The sequence below is a fragment of the Tympanuchus pallidicinctus genome, unplaced genomic scaffold (assembly GCF_026119805.1).
Source record: "Tympanuchus pallidicinctus isolate F22 unplaced genomic scaffold, pur_lepc_1.0 scaffold3, whole genome shotgun sequence".
Classification (NCBI taxonomy): Eukaryota; Metazoa; Chordata; class Aves; order Galliformes; family Phasianidae; genus Tympanuchus; species Tympanuchus pallidicinctus.
In genome coordinates, this window is record NW_026294747.1 from 56721187 (window position 1) to 56735315 (window position 14129).

At 44.0% G+C, this 14129-nt stretch overlaps 1 protein-coding gene across 1 annotated transcript in view; it reads right to left on the reverse strand.

Annotated features, from left to right (window-relative positions):
- Positions 1 to 13219, reverse strand: part of POLE2 (DNA polymerase epsilon 2, accessory subunit) — a 20296-nt gene extending 7077 nt beyond the window's left edge. The window contains exons 1-11 of the mRNA XM_052696704.1: positions 13094 to 13219; positions 11671 to 11771; positions 9411 to 9486; positions 7515 to 7592; positions 6290 to 6383; positions 4568 to 4642; positions 3290 to 3373; positions 2789 to 2845; positions 2410 to 2458; positions 1297 to 1369; positions 178 to 350 (exon numbers count right to left, since the gene is read on the reverse strand). Coding sequence (XP_052552664.1) covers positions 178 to 350; positions 1297 to 1369; positions 2410 to 2458; positions 2789 to 2845; positions 3290 to 3373; positions 4568 to 4642; positions 6290 to 6383; positions 7515 to 7592; positions 9411 to 9486; positions 11671 to 11771; positions 13094 to 13161 — 928 coding nt within the window. The 5' untranslated portion in view covers positions 13162 to 13219. The remainder of the gene's footprint in view (positions 1 to 177; positions 351 to 1296; positions 1370 to 2409; positions 2459 to 2788; positions 2846 to 3289; positions 3374 to 4567; positions 4643 to 6289; positions 6384 to 7514; positions 7593 to 9410; positions 9487 to 11670; positions 11772 to 13093) is intronic.
- Positions 13220 to 14129: the final 910 nt, after the last annotated feature.

The window sequence follows — 14129 nt, forward strand, 5'->3', positions numbered from 1 at the left end:
CACCAAAAGGCCAGAGCTCTCAGCCCAAAGCAGGGAGGGAACACAGCCACAGAAGGGGACCTTCCAGCTGTGCGTCTTGTCACGCTTACCAGCGCCACCAGCAATGCTGCTAAGGATCAAGGGAGATGGTAAACATTCTCTCAAACAAAGCTCAGACTCAAAATGGCCACCACCTACCTGAAAACATTGTATGCAGCTTTTCTAGTACTTCAGCTTGGTCCAGCCACACATCGGAAAGAAATACAAACATGGCATCCTCATTTTCATCCTCCAGCTGCTTCAGCTTTGCAGAAGCCTTTACTGAAGTCGAGGAAGGACCTCCAAAGAAGTTTATATTCCCATAGAAGGCTCTACATCATTAAAATACTCATGTTACTTCTGTTCTCTTCCCAAATAATTACTAGTTTTGATTATGACTCACCTGAGCCATTTAAATTATTATGATGATGAAAGGTAGCTCAAATCACATCCTTTATCATTTAGTAGCTGATGGGGAAACCAAGGAAAATAAATGGCAGTCACCTAGATATAAAGCATGGGCACTGCCCTGCCATAAGTTCATAGATTATCTCAGGGTAATGTGTGCCCAGGGCTTCCTCTCTTATCCATTCCCTGAGCAACACAGAGCTTCTTATTCCTATGTAATAGTTATTTAGTTTTGCAGTTCAGAAGTGTTTAGATCTCAGTGGTTATCAACATGCTGAACATGCAAGTCTCAGAACCGCCTCCTTAAAATCGTATTTCACAGAATCACAGCATGGCCTGGGTTGCACAGGAGCACAGTGCTCATCCAGCTCCAAGCCCTGCTGTGTGCAGGTCACCAACCAGCAGCCCAGGCTGCCCAGAGCCACATCCAGCCTGGCCTTGAATGCCTGCAGGGATGGGGCATCCACAGCCTCCTTGGGCAACCTGTGCCAGTGCCTCACCACCCTCTGGGCGAAAAACTTCCTCCTCATATCCAACCCAAACCTCCCCTGTCTCACTTTAAAACCATTCCCCTTGTCCCATCACCACCCACCCTCACAAACAGCCGTTCCCCCTCCTGTTTATCTGCTCCCTTCAAGCACTGAAGGCCACCATGAGGTCTCCCCAGAGCCTTCTTTTCTCCAAGCTGAACAAGCCCAGTTCCCTCAACCCTTCTTCACAGGAGAAGAAAGTATTTATTTTGAAATATCTGGAGAGGGGAAATAATAGCATACTTCAATGTCACAAAATTATAAAATGGTAATGAGCTGACTTGGAAGCCTACAACAAAATACGAAGCCAGAGTGAGGCTGCTGAAAGTCAGTTTTATACCTTGTGGTAGCAGACGGCTCAGTAGGCGGAAATCCGAAAGCATTCACATGAAAAACTTCATCTTCATACCAACCTAAGACATTTTGGAACAACAAAATAACCTTTAGTTTTTCTAACAGCATCATACCCTAGACATTAGTCAGACAGTTGGCAGCTGTGCTGCTCAGTCCCAGCCTCCATCAATCCCTCTCTTGTGACAGCACCAGTCTCTGCACTGCTCAGCAGTGAACAGAAGTGAACTGTATGGCCAAAAAACAGGCTGAGCAAGACACCAACTATTTTAGGCCTCTACCATTTCTTTGAGTGGATCTGCTGCACAGCCACATAATTTTTCTCAACCCAACTGAGTAAGAATGTAGGGAAACAGCAATCATTTTCCCTGGCTCTGCCCCTGAAGGGTCTGCATCAAACTGCACCCTTTCTTGAGAACTGTCATCTCTTGAAAGAAGAGACTGAGTGGTACTCAATCCCCACTTGTGCTTCTCTTCTGTTTAGAGTATTTCATACATTCTAAACATAAAACACATTAACAGAACACACAGAGCAATGTCCCACAAACAGCAACGTCCATCACTGCACATCTAAGGCTCCAAAACTACACACTGTCTTAATGAGAAGCCTCTGAAGAACTGAGGCTTTGACAACACAAAGCAGTATTTTCTTATTTTTTATTTACAGTCACAGAATCATAGAATGGCCTGGGTTGAAAAGGACAGTGGTCATCTAGTTCCAACCCTCCTGCTATGTGCAGGGTCCCCAACAACCAGACCAGGCTGTTCAGTTTTTCTAGTCCACGTTCTTCTGGTCACATCTTCTCCAAGCATGCTGTACACACTAACTAAGGCCAACTCCCAATGCTGTTGTGGCTTCTCTCATCTCATCAACATCACTGAAAAGCACAGAGTGTCATGGAGCTCTGCCTCAAGAGCCTGAGATAACAGGAAAGACTTAGGGCCAAAATTCTGAGTCACAAGCTCAGCTCATGGTCAAGCCTCACCAAAATTATCCTTCTCTTTTTAGCTACATTTGGCAAATGTCTAACTGCAGCAAAAGCCACCTGCAGAATAATTCATTCCAAGTTAAAAAAGGAAAAAAAGAAGAAGTCTGCTTTACCTTCTGCCAAAACGAAGCATGATTCGGTATATAAACCACTGTGGAACTGGTGAGGAAAGGTTAAGAAATATCTTTTTCTTAGATCAGGACTTCTACACTGATTCTTGTAGCCAACGTTTGCTTTACAGCCAGCTTAACACAAACAGCACACAAACAGGAACACACTCTACTTCCACTAGCAGGGATTCTATCCTTGTCCTTCAAAAGGACACTGAGCTCCAGCAACCATGAAACTTGTAAAAGAAAGAAAAAGATGGAGCTGCAACTTGCAGCTCTCTATACATAATTCTTAGTGGTCAATATGGATTTGTTATTCAAATTGAGCATCTCCAGGCCTACAGGAAATGTATTCCACTCTTAGATCACAGATAAAGGATATTGCTTTGCTAAGGTCTAGCTGGACAACTCCTGTAGGGTCTTCTAGGAAATACTTCCCCTAAAAAAAACAGGATTAATTAATGAAGCAAAGTATATCCAGACATGTAAATGCTTTAATCACAAACACTTACCAGTCAGCATTTATAAACAGTTTAGTGAAGTGTTATATTATATACCTGGAGCGTAGATGTGGAACTGAAGCAATGTAGTTGATGTTAGCATCTTCCCTCAGATGCTCTATTGGTGTATTTCTCCCCTTAATCACAGGCCAATGCAGTGCAGTGCAACACAGTGACTGGAGGCCTCAGCATTTCAGTAAGGAGCACACCCAGAAAATGTTTACCTCCTTTCAAGGAATGAGTCCTGCACCATGGACACCAATGGCAGCTCTGTCACCAACTTACACAGGAGGATGAGGTGCTGACTGAGCCTTCTCATTTCCTAATACATCAAGTGCTGAAAGACTGGTGTTCTATACAATCCACAGTAAACAGCATCTTACCTCCTTAAGCTGAGTTATCATCCCAAGGACAATCACTTCTCCCACTTTCACTGTATTGCCCAGCAGAGTTTCTACTGTTTTAAGCTGGAACCAGAGGCAAAGAATCATGTCAGATTAACTCCAGGTCTCCAAAATAGCTTTTCTGAAGCAAGCAAGACGAAGTGTCGGACAGCATATACAAATATTCTTGCATAAATACACAAACAAGCTTGGACAGAATTCAGGCTCATTAGAAAATCAGGGACACATTTCTGAATGTCAAATGTAGCAGACTTGAGGGAAATATTTCCAATAATGGCTGCCAGCACAAAGAAGTGCTTAGCAAGTAAATATCTGTTGTTGCTATTTTGCTTACAAAAGCATTAAAACTGAAAAGAACAAGTGGCAATTTCTGCTCTTGCATATGAATGTCAATTTTAGTAATTGGATCTTCAGCAGAATCCGATCTGAACCATAGGGCAGATGTGAACCTCCGCCCAGGCAGTAACACCAATTATTTCTGCTGAGGAGCCTTAGATGGATGACAGAGAAAACTCCCAAGGAACATCAGTGATACCACACAGCAGGCTGTCTGCATTCTCTGGACAAACTCATTTTGGTCTGCCAAGATGCAGTTAAGGGAGAAAATCCTTCTGGAACGTAGGCATAAACAATAGATGCTCTTGGCACTGTTGACAGGAGAACAGGAAGCTGTCCAGAGAGAAAGATGCCTACAGAGCCTGCGTGGAGATGCAAGCTCAACTCACCTAAGGTCACTTGTTTCTCTTCCTACAAGATGGCATGCTCTGAACAAGCAGAAACAGGCAAGCTGTTCAAAACAAAACCTGCTTGGTGCCGAGAGACACTTGTGTGCATTTTTTCTTTTAAAATATGTAATAATTACATCACATCAGAAGAGTATTTAATACGAGAAAACTGAGATGGAAACAGAACAAACTCAGGTTGTGAAGTTATTGAACCAATGGTTTGTGAATCTGGTGCTAATAAAAGAAAGAAGAAAAATATTCTCAAGGTAAAGGAAAAAAAGTGTAAAGCTGAGCAGTTAATGTATTTCCACCTTGGGAAGCTGCATTTCTCATGCACTTCATAGCTGTTTTTAAGCAGCTTGGTCATCATGCTGAGGTAAGGCACATAACTGCCATTTTGACACACAAGCTAAAAATGATAGAAAAAAACTCATTTCCATTGATCACCCATACAAGAAGGAAAAGTAAGGTGTCACTGTGCATGAAAGCACAACACCAACAGTTCCATTTGCAAGAAATAAAGACTTTTTACCTGGAATTTGCTCCTGCTGTCATCAGGATGAACGACGACTGCTGCAGGTGTAAACAGCTCATGTCTGTGAGTCCTCTGCAGAAACCAAAATTGAAGTAATATAGTTTAAAAAACAAAAGAGTGCTGTCAAAAAGTCAGTTCATTACAACCACCATATAAAATAGTTTATGAAGTTCTCTCACTCTATTTTATCCAGCAACATTTGACTTGATTTTGCACAATCAATTCAGTAGACAATAATTTGCTTCTAAGAAATAGATTCACATTGGACTACAAAACTAAGCCAAAGAAGTAACTGCATGTGTAATGGTTTTGAAAGTTACTTCTGACTACCTGGAGGAAAGCAGTGGGACAGCAAGGGAAGGTAAACTGCGTGAAACGCTGGCTGTGTGGAAGAGGGCTGGTTCTCTCTTCAGGGCAGGCCTACTAAAAACAAGTACTTTTTTTTGTTGTTTTGAGTTTGAGCTCTTTTTTTTACAAACAGGAGCAAGCTATACTAAAACTAAAGTGCAGAGCATGGAGAAAATACACTTAGCATGTAGAAATTTTCACTTATTTCAGTGCTTTTCACGCAGTCTAAATACCTCTCCTTGAAACAAACTCATTGCTACCAGCCCGTGGACCACATGCAGCAATCAGTTCTAGCAGCCTTCACTAGCAACCTGAACATTCACTTTTCTGGAGGTCACAAAGAAGTAAACTTAACGTACAGTTTGTATGGACTAAATCTTTAGCTAGTGGTTAACTGGCTGCCAGGATAGAGGCCAGGATAGAGGCAAACTGCAGTACACATTCTTCCAGCAGCAGCTGTCTGTGGAAGACAGAGATGCTGCTGCCCTGGGATACATAACCCTGGTCCAAAGGCCAAGCTAGTCACTGTGGGGTGGCACAGCAAAAAGCTGGGCTCACTGCCTGCCTGCCTCCTGGTGGTTCACTGGGGTTGGGACTGCACAGAGATGAATGGTTCTGCACAGAACCTGCTAGTGCATGGCATGATCTGTGCTGTGCATCTGTTAGAGCAGACACCTCATAAACAATTAACAAGCCATCACGTCAGCCATTCACTCCCTGATCTCATACTGCTCATGCCAGACTGCAGGGCAAAGCACAGCGGGGTTACACTCCAACGTGTGAGGAGAGTGGATGGGAGGAAAGAAGTGAGTTGAGGGCCTGCTCAGGGATGAGCCCATAGGCTGACTCTGAGCTGAGAGCGCAGATTGTGCAGGGCCACCACCTAGAGATGCTGTCAGTACCTGTGGCTACCACCACCACAGCAGTGCAAAGCAAATCCTGCTGGGGAACTCTGCTCAGGAGCTGCTCGCACCAGGGGACAGGGCACAAGTGCCACCATGAGATGACAAAGCACGGCTGACTCCTACTGAGCATTCCTGATAACTGGAAAACAAATAACTGAAATAAGGCAGAAGCAAACATCAGTGCTTCAAGAAGAGGCTGAATGAGAGCTTCCCAGGGTTTCAGGGTTGTGTTATCTCAACAAGCACTATGTACAGTGACAGGCTAGTCAAACACACGAGAGACAGGAGGAAGACACACATACAGATAGATAACCTGCTCTTATGACATGATGCTAAAATGCTCAAACACATGCATCCATCACGCTGTATGGTGTCAGCTGAGAAGACTATACCTGTATTTAACAGCAAAAAAAGAAGAAGCATTTTGTTTATGTGTTTTGTTAAACAAAGCAAAACCATTTCCAACCTGCTGTAAGATGGAGTAGCGTTCACGAAACAACTCTGCTTTATCTCTGGCAGTTCCAAATAAATTTGGTGCAGGAAAGTTGGTCATTGACAGACTGCAAGAAGTTCAACAAAATCAAGATTAAAAAAGGTACATTCTACACACAGAAATTACTTATTGATCTAAAAGGTGTCTGCAAAAGCTATAGTGCTACTGCGTGATATATTTAGGCAATGAGTAACATTTCTGATAGGGCCTCTATGTTTCTGTTTTTGAAGGCTACATCAATTTAATTTTCCTCTACATCACAGACCTCAAGACCTGTATTTCCACATGAACAGGACTTTGCAGAAGTCCATTATTTAAAAACAGATATGCCTATTAAGTGACCGTGAACAAGTACAGTTTCTTCCCTTTGATGAGCAGAATGTCTTCATGGAGTTCTCTGCTTCTGATAGCCTAGAAAGCTAGAAAGTGGCACTAGAATTAACCTCCTCCTGTAGACACACAGAACGTTGTTGCTGACCTGCAGATTCATGAACCAAGACTAGAAAATGACATTACATGAAGGTCATTGTAATGCCTCACAACAAACACAACTATCAATTTCTCAGCTAACAACACCTGCAGCTTTGTAAAAGTACAGCCTCTATTGGGCTCAGCAGTCTGGGCTGCTTGCTGTTAATGTAAATTCTTCAGTAAATGTAAATGTTCCTTAGCTCTCTTTAGAAATGCCCCAGAGCTACAGGACGTTGCAAGCTACAGTCTAGGAAATAAATACAGAGAGACCAAATTTACTGGGAAAAAAACAAACAAGAGTCAAATACAGAAAGCAAAAAAGTAATCATTACGTTAGTGATGTATGCCCTTAGCCTTACTGTCTCTTGTATTCCTCAAATGCCATTAACACAACTGGCACATTGTGAGATTACTTGAGTTTCAGAGCTAGTCAGATCACAGGCAGCACAGAATACACTGCCACAGAAAAGACAGAGATGGCCATTTCAGCTCCATTCTACCAAGTGGGAGAAACCCAATGGCACACTTATTAATGAGCCAACATTTATCATAGCCTCTGTAGAGTCAGGCAGGCTTTGAGAAACAAAATTATCTTACTTTCTCACATGAGCTTGAGATGAGTGAACCCAAGAGGGAAAGAACAGAACAGAGACTTCTCAGACATAGAGAAATACAGGCTATCTCTTAAAACAAGGAGCAGTTGAAGCTTAAAATATGCACGACTTACGGCAGAAATCTCTTTCTTTCTGAATTATAAATGTAGCGTGGAATATCAAAGGCTCCAATAATGTTGAAAACATTTTCTCTGAAATGAGAATTTATTTACAGCGTTAACTGAGGTGGAACTAACAAACAATAAGGAGAGAAAATAATTAAACAAACGTTTTGAAGAGAAGTCTATTTGTTTTGTTCTCTGTTGCCCTGTGTTACCACTGTATCTCCTGCTCCACTCTACCTACTGGCTACTGCAGCACCTTCTAATTAAAAAAGCAAAAGGAACACTACTTGGAAAAAGATACATCTCTGTGGTATTTCTATTAGTATCCTCTGGTACATTTTTTGACAACAGAACAGTCTTGGCGTGCTTTATGTGAATACGTTTACACTTACACAAATCTTCATTTACTGAGTTGATAGCTTCCATTACATGTACTGGTACTGTTCTCTTTGATACCCCCCATTACTCTTACTCTGAGAGCATCAAATCAGAATAGAGAAAAATTTTTCCATGAAACCTCACTATGGTTTACAAGCACAGGACAACAATCATTGCCAATCAGACAATGGGGTCTTGGACTTCATTTGTATTTCATACAAAACTTTATCCCCAAGCTTCTCGCACTGTAATTTAAAAGCTAGAGAGGCACGAGCGACCTGTGCAGTATTCCCTTCAGGCCTCTGCACTGAGAACCTGTGCAGTTGCAGAATCATGGAATGAATGACTGGCTTGGGTTGGAAGGGACCTTAAGGATCACAAAGCTCCAACCCCCCTGTGCCATGCAGGGCCACCAACCTCCACATTTCACAGCAGCCCAGGCTGCCCAGGGCCCCATCCAACCTGGCCTTGAACACCTCCAGGGATGGACAGGGCATCACAGCCTCTCTGGGCAGCTGTTCCAGCACCTCACCACTCTCACAGCACACAACTTCCCCTGACATCCAACCTCCATCTGCCCTCCCTCAACTCCAAACCATTTCCCCTTGTCCTGCTGCCATCTCCCCTTTTCAAGAGCTGACTCCCCTCCTGTCTGCAGGCTCCCTTTAGGCACTGCAGGCTGCACTGAGCTCACCCAGCAGCCTTCTTTTCTCCATGCTGAACAAGCCCAGCTCCCTCAGCCTGTCAGGAGCAAAAAATGCATTTAAGTTTAAGAGGCGACATAAGAAAAAGTCACATTGAAACCACCAGCATTATAAAGGTTCCAATGACTAGGAGAAAAGTCAAAAATAAATAAATTTGCTTCACACTGAGGAACTGTGGGATCGCAGTGTCTGACATGCCTAACAAACCATTTATTTTCATGATTTGCATTACGATGTCAATACACAAGGCAAACACTGAAGAAAACACATTCATCACAATCACAAATAAAACTCTCAGAAGCTCAAGTAATTGTTCTCTGCTTTGTTATCAGAGAGTGAAAATCAATCATGGTTTTCCAAATAACAGCCCTGCTAGACCAAAAAAAGCACAGAAAAAGCAGAAAGCAGCACCCTGGAGGAAAACTTTTCCAAGTGCTATCTTATGAAAGTCACAAAAACAACCTCATATAACTTTCATCTGGAGAAAAGGAAATAAAGAAACGAACAGAAGTATCAAGTTCCCTATTGGTTTATTTCATTGGTTAATATTCAATCTGTGTCACATGTAACACATAACCATGTAATTTTAATTCCAGAATGTCGGCATTACATTTAGAATCCCCCAGAGGACTATGCATGAGAACCAATTTTCTAAGAAGGAACATTACCAACCTTCCAAGGCAGCATCAGGAAGACAAAGCACAAAGCAATTACTGGCATGTGTAGCACTGCTGGAAAGCCTGCCATTTATTTCCCAATCAGAAATAAAGGCATGCATACAACTCCCATAAACATCAAATAAAAAGAAGTAATGTCACCGTACATTGTTTCATCTGATGCTTGGCTACATTCTTGGACAGCTGTTTCCACTGTGGACAGTTCAATCATATTAGTTGACACTGGAAAGAAAATTTCCAAGAGTTAAAAGTGCAGCAGATGGAGAGTGGTTAAGAAAGCGTGGGGGTCTCAAATACTTTATAAGAAATGGTTGAGTCTTCTCTACTACACAAAAAAGCCTATTTTCTAAAAGGTAACAGCACACAGGATGGATCACTTAGTATTCTTACCAGTAGGATGCATCTCAAGCAAAAAATTAACCCACACTCATATTGTGCCCACCATTAATTCGCAAAACACGGACAGCAAGACAATTATAGCTTATGCAAAGCTGCCAAATATGCTACAAATGTGTTAGATGAGAACTTTCACATTCTGAAGGTTAATTTTATTCCAGAACATTATCGCACAGATTGCTGTCATATATAAGTATTCAAACAGCTTAGCACAATCTTGGAGACAGGCACATTGTTGCCTTCATAGATGTTAAACTGATAATTGAAACCCAAAAACATTTCCAAACGCTGACGTCTTGTTGAATTTGAGAAGGACACCAAGGCATGGATTCACAAAAGGATTTGGTCAGTGCTGCCAGGCCTGACTGCTGGAGTTGCTGACTCAGGAAACAAAATCACACCTCATGTAAGTCAGTACTGAAGTGCAGAGCAGGAGGGGCACCAGGTGAGCCAGCAGGAATCAGGGGGGATATCAGCACATCCAAATTGTGGTCTCTAGCAACTCATGGTCATTAGCTGGACAACGCTGGCATTAATTGCACAAAATCCCACCTTGTACAAAGACCAGTGTTAGCAAAAACACCAACCACATTGGTACTACATTGGCCCTGGAGCTTCTTGTGTTGATTTAAACTGCTCAAAAATGTGCACATGTGAATTTGTACCAGCAGGCTTCACACTAGGTGAGGACCAGCTCTTCAAACTGCTTTGGCTCCCTATCTGATCAGCTGTGTTTTCCAATGGCTAGTGTAAGAACGTAAAGTTATAACTTCTGTTGTTGCTACTCTATAGATAAAGCAATCAAATGCCTACATTTCATTTAACCTGCTTTAAATAGGAGAGCTGAGGATGTTTCCTGAACTCATATAAGGCCTAACGTTTATATGGGATCGAATCTCCTCAGCCAAAAAACTGGTCAGGTTTTCTGGATCTCATGAGCTCAGATTATTGAACACATGTGCATGTTAGGCATCAGTGCCACCTCCTTCAGCTATGTTCTTTAAGTAAGGATGTGACAACCCCTGTGTTTTGTGGCCCACAACTAGGGACACTGTGTCTGAGGACACACAGTCCAGACTAAGCAGGAAATGGCACCCAAAGAAAAAACTCCTGCCAGGATGACAGAGTTTCAGACATGCTCAGAATTACAGGAGTTGTGGGAATGCTACCAGCAATAGTTCAACTCATAGAGTGTCTCATGCATAAAGAGGGTTTTCCAGGAGTTTTCTGGATTCACTTTTGGACTCAGCCATTTATGATATCTGATGCATTTTCATACATCAAGGATGTACAGCTCATCCATTGCTGTAGTGCCCCAACTGTTAGCAGCACCTTCAGCCCAACATTACTGCAAGATCAGTCAGCGTAACAGAACATCAGCACCTGCCTTGAGCAAACAGAGAACATTCAGGTTCAGAAGATGCTGAACAGAGATTCAGGTGCTGTTAACTCCTTCCATAGTTGCTTTAAGCACATGAGCTGGATTGTTACAGGACTCCTACCTGCCTCTCCACCTGAATGCAAGTGCAGTGACCTCTGGTCAAAGGGAGGTAACTGTTCTCACAGATACAGCCAGGCTCTGAAAATTACAGCTGTCAACAACATTAGTATTTCTCTGGACCTGGGCTACAGAATAACAAGTGAACTAACTTCTTGCTATTTCTTCGGTTTATTTGAGTGTTTTAGATGACAGTTTCATATACAAAGATGCCCACGCAAACTCAGCTAGGAGCTTTTAGTAGCTGGCAGTGAAGAATTTCACTACTCTTGGAATCCAAAAGTCAGGAGCTACCAACTTGCCAACTTTTCAAACAGCAAAGTGACACTGACTTTTGCTGACATTACAAACTTCAGTATTTAACAAAACAAAATGTCAACAAATACATCTATCTTGATCAACCTCCTAGACCAGAGTGACACTGTAGTGCATAAGTTGTCAGTAATTCTGTCTAAATAACATTGTAAGTGCAAGATAATCTTAGCAAGCTTAGGAAAAAAGTGTTTACTTACAAGGCTGTTTTTCAACAGCATCGATGATTCTGTCAATTACGTCCTCAAACTCTTCTTCATTGAGGGACTGAAGAGTTTCAGTGAGATATTTTACAGCTTCCCTAATGTCAACAAAGAAAGTTAGCTCAAGAAGCAATTAACATTCAGTAAAGTTCATATGAACTGTGTCAGTTTTGGCAGATGTGCATACAATCACTAAATGCCCTGTGATTAAAAAAGTAGAAACTATTAGTACTGATTTTTTTTTAAAACTTGTGCCCACTGCCTCTTATGCTGTCACAGTGTGCTGTTGAGAAGTCCCTCCTCCTTCTTCCTAATTACCTTTGAACAAGACTGGGGTTAGATTTCCCTGAGCCTTTCCTTCTTGAGGCTGAACAAACCCAAATCCTTAGCATTTTTCCACATGTCGAGGTCAGGCTGGACAGAATTGAGCACCTGACGGAGCTGTTGGAGTCCCTGTTCATTGCAGGGGAATTGGACCACATGACCTTTAAGGGTCCATTTCGACTCAAACAATTCCACGACTCTAAATTCTCCAACTTTGTAATCACCTTGGTGGTCTTCCACAGAGCCCTCCCCCATTTTTCAATATCTCTTTTGAACCAAGGAGACCAAAACCAGAGCTTTTTTTGCTGCCTCTCACGCCTTCTCTGCGCTGTGGCTCCTTCTCTCCACAAGTCCCTTTTGGACAGCTAGATCACCTCCATCTTCCATCCCAAGGGCTGAACAGAGCTGGCTCATCCCTCAGGTACTGCAAGCCCACGCTAGCCTCAACTGCCTTCTGCAGGATTCACTCCACTTTATCAGTAGCTGTGATGCTGGAGTTATTGTACAATCACAGAATCATTTAATGTTGGAAAAGACCTCTAAGATCCTCAAGCCCAACCTATCCTCACCGTGTCCATTAAGGCACGTACGTCCCTCAGTATCACACACTCTAAATTAAATGAGAATTACAAATCCACTTCTTCCCTCATCCTTACATACACTCTTGCAGTTAAAGATAACGATTTTCTTATTACCATCCTCTGCCAGACAATCAAACTGGCTCTCGGTTAACGGCCCGACCTTCGCATTGCTGTTTAACAGCAGGCTCGGGGCTCGGTCTCCTAATGAAAGAGCCAGGACCTCGCTCAAAACAATCACAATCTATTCACATCAGATACAAAGCAGAGCTGATACTATGCAGAATCCTCAAAGGCGAAATTCGAGTATCGACCCAACAACGCGGCAGCTCCTCGGGGAGGGGACGGAGGAGAGCTTTTAGGCAGCTTTTGGCGCTCCCTAGACCCGAGCGACGGGCGGAGGTGGACGGAAGAGGCCCACGGCAGGGCAGGAGACGTTCGGGCAGCCCGAGAGGAGCCTCCGAGCCCGGCCGAGGCCTGCAGCCGCCTCCGCGCCCGCCCCGCGCCCCGTTACTCACGCCCGCAGCATCAGCCCCCGCGCCCGGAACGCGCAGCCCAGGCGGCGCCGCAGCCGCTCCGGCTCCATGGCTGCCGCTTGGCGCCCAGCAGCGCCGCGCCGCCCCGCCGCCCCGGCCCTGCCCCGGGGTGGGAGGAGGCCCGGGCCGGCCGGGATGCCGCGTGCAGCTGCAGCTCTCGCGCTCCATCGCTCGACTCTTAATTTCTCCTCTCTCTCGGATCGGTTGGTCTAAGTTTCGTCAGGCCTGGGTCGCAGCTGTCAGCAGTGTGCTGGAATTGGGAGGTCTGTTGCTCATCACCTTTAGTAAAGGAAGGGCACGCGGTGATCCTGGTCTGTTTTCTTCTGCTCTGACATCATATCTGTCCCATCCAAACATCGTGTTCACAAATGTCAGTTGTCCCCAAATTTTGTATAAGTCAAACTCGCTCAGAGTTCGCACTAAACCACGACACAAAATCCAAACGCTCCTTGAACACCTCTAGGGTCGGTGACTCCACCACCTCCCTGGGCCGCCCATTCCTCACCACCCTCACTGTAAAAGATTTGTATTGATCTGCACCCACAGCTTCACGTTACAGCAGCTCCATGCTGAAGATGAGCACTGACGACGCGTGAAGATGAACTCAAAGTTCTTCAGTTCATCGCCCTGCAGCAGTGAGTGTCAATGTTCCAGCATCTTTAAAGATGAATCAGGTTGGATAAAAGGTTTCTTCTCCAAAAGAGCAGTGCTGCAGTGGCACAGCTGCCTGGCAGTGGTGGGTCACCTTCCCTGGAGGTGTTACAGAGCTGTGGAGATGTGGCACTGAGGGATGTGGGCAGTGGGCACAGGCGGGTGGGCTGGGGTTGGGGTTTGGGAGCTCCAACCTGAGCGATTCTGAGATTCTATAAATGCCCCCACGACTGACTTTTCACACAGGCAGGGAATTACACGCATTTTTTCCTTTGAGCTTGAGCATCTGAAGTCTGTCACAGCATACTAAGTTCTGGTACAAAGCACAGTAAATGCACTGCACCTCTTGCAGTTCCAGTCCTGTGGG